This window comes from Vipera ursinii (assembly GCF_947247035.1).
Source record: "Vipera ursinii genome assembly, chromosome: 8".
Taxonomy (NCBI): domain Eukaryota; kingdom Metazoa; phylum Chordata; class Lepidosauria; order Squamata; family Viperidae; genus Vipera; species Vipera ursinii.
In genome coordinates this window covers 6,352,150-6,359,681 of record NC_139519.1, presented here as the reverse complement: position 1 = coordinate 6,359,681, position 7,532 = coordinate 6,352,150, and the positions used below count along the sequence as shown (strand labels likewise).

The window sequence follows — 7,532 nt, the reverse complement described above, 5'->3', positions numbered from 1 at the left end:
AGGAGGCATTTTTGCAGGGCCTGTGTTCAAGGTAGGTGGATGCAAGGGAGAAGTTAACATACTGAGAAGTTGGCTCCAGGCTCTCTGTTTGGGAAGGAGGGGGCCAGAAAACCACATTGGTCTTTTTCTCTAGGGCTCCGACTTATGCTAGGGGCTGGTGGAGCAGAGACTGCCAAGGAAAAAGGGATGCCAGATTTCTGCAAAGGTGTATGATGTATGCATCAAATACAAGGAAGGAAGGAAGGAAGGAAGGAAGGAAGGAAGGAAGGAAGGAAGGAAGGAAGGAAGGAAGGAAGGAAGGAAGGAAGGAAGGAAGGAAGGAGGGAGGAAGGAAGGAGGAAGGAAGGAAGGAAGGAAGGAAGGAGGGAGGGAGGGAGGGAGGAAGGAAGGAGGAAGGAAGGAAGGAGGGAAGGAAGGAAGGAAGGAAGGAAGGAAGGAAGGAAGGAAGGAAGGAAGGAAGGAAGGAGTAGAGGAGAGACAGAGGGAGGGAGGGAGTAAGGAAAGAGAGATGGAGCGAGGGAGGGAGGGAGAAAGGAGGGAAGGAAGGAGAGAAGAGGAGAGAGAAGGAACCGAGGGAGAGAAGAGGGGAAGAGAAGAGGGGAGGGAGGGAGGGAGGGAGGAAGGAAGGAAGGAAGGAAGGAAGGAAGGAAGGAAGGAAGGACTAACTCACATGGAGCACTGGCAGGTTCCCCTCCCAATTTTATTCTTCAGTTTCATGGAAAGGAGATGAAGTAACCCGCCCTGAGTCCTTCGGGAATAGGGCGGTATATAAACCGAGTAAATAAATAAATAAAATAAATAAGCCTATAAAAGGAGAAAGGGCTCCTGCTATAATCCCCCTCCCTGGGCAAATGCCGGGTTCTTACATGGCTGAATTGGAGATCATGGGGGGGGGGGTTGGGAGAATCGCCTGCCCTTCCCTCTCTCTCATCATCTGCTGCCCGTCGGGCTCCCCACACTTCCAGGCAATGCCTCCGGGGGAAAACGGCTCCCGGGAAGTGGGGGGGGGGGCTTTTACAGTCGCAGGGTCCCCACCCTAGGAGGGGGAATCCTCTGCCCTCCAGGAACGGCTCGGAAATGCAGAGCCAGCAGCTCCAAAGGCTTCCTGCGCCCACCCGGCCAGCTCCCCCCCCGCCGCCTCTGGACCCCTCGCCCCTTCCGACCAAAGCTGCCGGAGCCCCTGGGGGGGGGGCGAGGCCTGGGAGGGGTCCCCACGGGCGGGCAGCCGGGGCGGGGGGGGGCGTCTGCCTGCCCAGCCCACGCCTCCCTGCCAAAGGAGGGGTTTGGGCGACGTGGCGGCTTCGCGGCGCCCGCATAAGAGCGCCCGGCCGGCCCGCGCCGGCAGCTTTGCTCGGCCCTGGCTGTCTTCTCGGCGGAGGAGGGCGAAGGAGCCGCCCGGAGCGCGTAGGCGCGATCTACCTGCGCAGGAGGGCGGCCGGGGAGCCCGCGGCGGGGCTGAGCCGCCGGGCAGAAGCGGAGCCAGCCGGGCTGAGCGGACGCCCCGCCGAGCGCTGCAGCCGCTGGAGAGGCGTGGGCCAGCCGCCAGACCCTCGCTCCGCCCGGCCAGGGGTGCGTTCCTGCTCCCCCTTCCCGGCCCTCCGACCGCTGGATGCCCAGGGCGTCCCCGGCCTCTCTGACCCCCCCGGGCAGCACCGCTCCGACGCCTGGAAGAGCCCGCCGACCCCCTTTCCCGGCAGCTGCTCCTGCTCCCGGAGCCGCCCGGCCCCCGCCCGCCTCCGAGCCCCGCGGGAGCCCCAGCAGCAGAGCGGCCAAGCAGCCGGCCGGGCACCAGAAGAAGCCGGCTCTACTTGCCCGGGTCTGGCAGCTGCGCAACATCTGGCCGCGGCCAGGAGAAGGCAAGCGGCGGGGCTGGGGAAGAGGGGGGCCCGGGGAGGGCGAGAGAAGGCGGCCATCGGAGCGGGTAAAGCGAAGCCCCGAAGTCTGCTCGGCTGGCGTGTTTCTCCACCTGCCCGGAGCTGCTGGCCGAGAGGAAGGCGGGGGGGGGGGGGGATGGGGTGGGAGGAAGGTAGCCCTTTGCAACGCGAAAAGAGGGGACGCCTGCAACCTCCAAACCAGCCCCCCTAAGCCCCCGCCTCCCACCCCCAAAGATGGCAAGACTGGGGCTGGCGAGCTCTGCAGCTGCCCTGGATGGTTCGGCGGGTCAGGAAAGCCAGCAGACAAAACGCGGCGCTTTCAGCAACTTTGTGTGTGCCCCGCTCCTTCCAGGCGGCTTTGGGTGCCCAGCATTAGGACAGACCCAAGAGGGGTGTGGGATGATCTGGGCGTCCTCCTTGGATAGCCAAGTCGCCATCTCCGGATTCCAAATACGTAGCAGGCTCTTCCAGGCCTGGGCTGACCAACTGGGTCGAGGTGATCAGGCAGGTGCACTTTTAGACTACCCTAGGAGAGCACTTGCTTAGGATCTTGGTCGCCTGAAGATCCATAACTGTAAGCCAGGGGTCTTCAAACTTGGCCCTTTTATGACTTGTGGACTTCAACTCCCAGAATTCCTCAGCCAGCAAAGCTGGCTGAGGAATTCTGGGAGTTGAAGTCCACAAGTCATAAAAGGGCCAAGTTTGAAGACCCCTGCTGTAAGCCAAGCTGGGTGCAAGTGACTTCTAGGCCCTCTTTGCAAGAACATTGTTGTGGAGCCAGATGGACGCCAAATGTAGCTGTTCCTCATTTTTAAAAACTGGGCAAATGGCATTTGGGATAAATGTCTATGGAGATTCCCAACCATCCAGGACAGGTCATGATTGTCCCAAAGGTGTTTTTTTTCCAAAAGGTAACCAGACTTTTCTTGTTTGTTTGTTTTTCCCTTTGAAAACGTTCTCGTTTCTCATCCAAGAAGCTTGGATGAACGGAAGAAACAGAACTGAAGCAGCTTCTTGGATGAGAAGCAAAATGTTTTCAAGAACCCCCCCCCCAAGAAAGTCCAGTTGCCTTTTTTGGAAAAAGCACCTTTGGGATAGGAGAAGTGGGAGGAAACAGAGCTGTATTGCTTGCAAAAAATGAGCTTCAAACGTGCAGTTAGGAAAAAGATGTAGGGAATAGTTACAAAGAATGTCAGCCCGAAATACCTTTTTTTTTAAAAAAAATGGGAACCTGTCTTTGATGTTGAGAGATCACTCTTGACAAAGTCTCTGTTGAGTCAAGCTTAGCTTCTGGTGATGCATGAATTAGCAAAAAAATCAGAAGTAATTTGCATCCCATTCTTTTTCTCTGCTTTCATAAGGCTGGATGGATTTCCATTCAAGCCACTCCAGCCTTGCTTTGTAAGATGTGTGGCCTTGGTGGAGCAGTGGGCTAATGCCTCCTTAAGTAACACCAGTTGTCTGCAATTAGTGCAGGTTCGAGTCCCGCCAGGCTCAAGGTTGACTCAGCCTTCCATCCTTCCGAGGTAGGTAAAATGAGGACCCAGATTGTTGGGGGCAATTAAGCTGACTTTGTAATAATGCCGCTTGGGGTGTGTGTGAAAGCCCTAATAAGCAGGCATATACATAGAATGAAGGCTACTGCTAAGCTTGTAAGCCGCCCTGAGTCTTCGGAGAAGGGCGAGATATAAATGGAATTAAAATTTAAAAAAAAAGTATTTAGAGGGCAATCACAAAGAATTCCTACTTCAAGGTATGAAAATAAAATGTGCAATCCAAGGTTAAAGGACAGGAGTGGATGCTCTTGGAGTAGTGTTCCTCCCTCCCTGCTATTTTACAACTTTCAGAATGGCTGCAGTTGAGACTAAAGTTTAATGGCGTGGATTTCAACATTGTTATGGAGTTTTTTTTTTCCCCTCCTAAAGAGGAGAATTTATATAGCTCAGATTTAAACTGCAGAGTCTTTGATGCTCTTGGTTGTTTGCCTGCAGACTTTTCATTATCTGACTTGGTAACATCATCCCACCTAATGAGTATGGGGTTTGCTCCCTCTTTATATAGTAGCTTGCCTTGCCAGTGTTGGGAACTATGGTTTATTCTTTGGTAGTTCCTTGATTAGAGTATTGTTTTCTGCTTGATTGTTTGTCCAGCATTAATTCCTGTTTATCTGGGTTTTGCTTGGAAATGTGTTCTGGTCTTTTTGTTTCCTTCATAGGTTTTTTTATTGCTTCTTTTAAACAGTGTGTAAATGTGGTTTAGCTCTATGTGTCTATTGATGGCTGATTTATCTGAATGTCAAGTTTCCAAGAATTTTCTAACCTTTTTGGATTTAGCTTGCTCTTTCTATATTTCTATATTTCCTGGGTTTTTTTTTAAAAAAATTCTCACTAATGTTAATCTATGCAGTGCCGTGCTGGTACTAATTGTTTGGAGATAATCAAGATGGGCATTTTTAAAATATTGTCTGGGACAGTTATTAATGTGACTGTACCCAATTATTATTTTTCACTGTAGACCCCATTTCTTGAAATACATCTTTTGGAGAGAAAAAAGGTTACTCAGCCCTCTTTTAGGATAAGAATATATAAGTGGTGCTGACTAGGGCAACTTTGGTGTTGGGGCAATGTCAAATAAAGTTGGCAGCTTTGACTGTGCAGTTCAGCTTTATCTCACATGGCTGATAAACATGTAGAAAGGACAGGCTTTGCATTGGGTTAATGCCTATCAATCATCCAGTCCTGGTTGTCCCAAAAAGTGCTTTTATTTTTCTTTGAAAACATTTTGCTTCTCAGGAGAACTGAAGAAGCTTCTTGGATGAAAAGCAAAATGTTTTCAAAGAAAAAAAACAAGAAAATCCAGTTGCCTTCTGAAAAAAGCACCTTTGGATTTACATTGGGTCTTTGCAACTTGCAGATCCCATGGACCCCCCTGATGCAGCCATGTTGTGAAAGCTGAGTAGAGTTCAGGTCTGGTCAGTGCCTAGATGGGAGACAACCTGGACTCAGAGCTGAGTCTGCCCAACTCCATTATTAAACCAGTCCATTTTCTGGTTTCGTAGTCTCAATCAGTACTCAAAGCAACAAAAACATTAACCCAACACTGGTTGAAGTAAACCAAATTTACTGCAATATATTAAAATAATCTTGTGGTTTCTAATTTACCCAGTTCAATAGATTGTGTGAATCCAGTTACTAAGGATTGTGGCTATGAAAAGGATATACTGTAAATGCAATATATTTCTCTCTCTCTCTCTGTCTCTTACTCTATCTATATATGTCTGTCTATCTATCTATCCAGTGCTTTTTTTGTAAAAGAAAAGGTGCCGGAACTCACACGCCTTGCCTACCCTACAAGGTTCCATCCAAAAAAGGTGCCAGAACTCCGTTCTGGGTGTTCTATAACAAAAAAAGCCATCTATCTATCTATCTATCTATCTATCTATCTATCTATCTATCTATCTATCTATCTATCTATCTATCCATCTATCCATCCCTATCTACCTACCTACCTTCTTATTAATAGAGATATTTTAGAATTATGGCTTTGTTTTGACTTTCTAGTTTATTTTGTAGTGTTATTAAATTTCTTTTATCTCTACCTTTTCCTTTTTGTTCTCCAAACAGCATAGATTATGGGGGATAATGTTCCTTGCTCTCTTCGCAATACAGCTTTTTTATGCAGCAGATTTTTTTATATTAAACATTACAGGCTTTTAAAAATAATATAGTTACATAGTTGCATTGCTTTTCAGTTTATATAATACTGTGAACTAAGAGTATTTTTCCATTAAGAAATATTAACTGTAATGTTCTTGGTGGTTTTAAAAAATATACATATGTATTTAGTGTAATAAATGCACTAATTCTTCCTTGGCACAGGAAAATTGCTGGTGAACACAGCAGTGTGTAAGAAGGAACAAGGGCCGCTGCCTCCTTTGCTGAGAGGCTGCATCTTTCCATCTGCTAAGGAGGAGGAACTGCTATGGACCAGCTGCTGAATCTCCTCTATCTGAACTTCTCGGAGCAATTGAATCTGCTGGAAGAGAACGGCATGTCCTGTGACGACTCGGTGGGGAACAGCACTTTCCTGATCGTGGCTTACAGCATCATCATTGCAGTGGGGCTGACGGGCAACCTCTGCCTGGTGTGCGTTATCGTCCAGCAGAAGGAGATGAGGAATGTCACCAACATATTCATCGCCAACCTCTCCTTCTCCGACATCCTCATGTCCCTCGTTTGCATGCCCGTCACCGTCATATACACCCTGATGGATCACTGGATCTTGGGAGAAGTTGTCTGCAAGGCCAGCCCCTTTGTCCAGTGTGTTTCTGTCACGGTGTCCATCCTGTCCCTGGTCTGGATCGCTTTGGAGAGACATCAGCTCATCATCAACCCAACTGGGTGGAAACCAGCAGCCAACCACGCTTACATGGCAGTTGCCCTCACCTGGGGGGTGGCCTGCTGTATTTCCTTGCCCTTCTTGTCCTTCACTATCTTGACCAATGAGCCCTTTCAAAACTTGAGCCTTCCCTTTGATTCCTTGGCCAACCACCTGGCCTGCATTGAGCACTGGCCCTCCGATCAGCATCGCTTGTCCTATACAACCTTCCTCCTGCTCTTCCAGTACTGTCTACCTTTACTGCTCATCCTTACCTGCTACTTCCGCATCTTCCTACGCCTTCAGCGCCGGAAGGACATGGTGGAGCGAGCAAAAGAGGGCTCCCGGGCCACCAGCCACAGGAAGGTCAATATCATGTTGGCTTGCATTGTGGTAGCTTTTGCTGCTTGTTGGTTTCCCCTCATGTTCTTCAATACCCTCCATGACTGGGACCACCAGAAGATCTCGGTGTGCTATTACAACTTAATTTTCTCCCTCTGCCATCTCATGGCCATGGCTTCCACCTGCATCAACCCCATCATCTACGGGTTCCTCAACAGCAATTTCCAAAAAGAAGTCAAGGCCTTGCTGTACCGTTGCAGCTGTAGTCGTGAGAAGGAGAAGTATGAGAGCTTTCCTCTTTCCACGGTCAGCACAGAGGTTTCCAAGGCCTCACTTCATAGTGAGGGGGGTACCAGTATCCCTGCGTGATGGCTGGATCCCAGGCTGGACCTCCGGAGAGCAACCTCTTCTTTCCTCAACACTGAACAAAATGTGGATTAGCTCTGCTGTTTTGTGTTTGCATCTTTCCAAGTCTCCTGTCTGCTGTTTTATAATCAAACGTACATCAGGGATCATTTTCAGTTGCTGGGGAGAGAGAGGTGAAGTTTGACAGAAGTTGAGGATGATTGGGAGGTCTGGAGAACTTAAATTTCTTAGGCACCAATGCATTGGTTGCTTGGAGATCAGATCTTCTCCTTGTTCCTGAGCCCAAGTCTTTACCTAAGCCCTGGGTGACCTGAAAGCTTCTTAGAGAATATAAATATATTGAAATGGATGGAGATGAGGAGATGTGTTTAAGGAACTGCGTAACTTCCTAATATGATCCAGGGCTCCTAAATTGCTCTGCTTTGCAAAGTAACCATCCATCTCATTTTCAAAGTCCTGATGTGAGTGCATACCTTGTTCGCTGATCTTGACAAATTGCTTCTCAGAGACGGCATCTATCCATGATGGTAAATAAAGATTTCCTGACAGAAAACTTGCACGGCATGCCCAGAT

At 49.1% G+C, this 7,532-nt stretch overlaps 1 protein-coding gene across 1 annotated transcript; it reads left to right on the top strand.

Moving 5' to 3' along the window:
* Nucleotides 1–5,855: 5,855 nt before the first annotated feature.
* Nucleotides 5,856–6,962, top strand: LOC310643671 (neuropeptide Y receptor type 4-2-like; the record flags this gene model as incomplete). The annotated part of the gene is made up of 1 exon (XM_083368159.1): nucleotides 5,856–6,962. One exon carries the CDS (start codon nucleotides 5,856–5,858, stop codon nucleotides 6,960–6,962), a length of 1,107 nt encoding a protein of 368 aa, XP_083224285.1.
* Nucleotides 6,963–7,532: the final 570 nt, after the last annotated feature.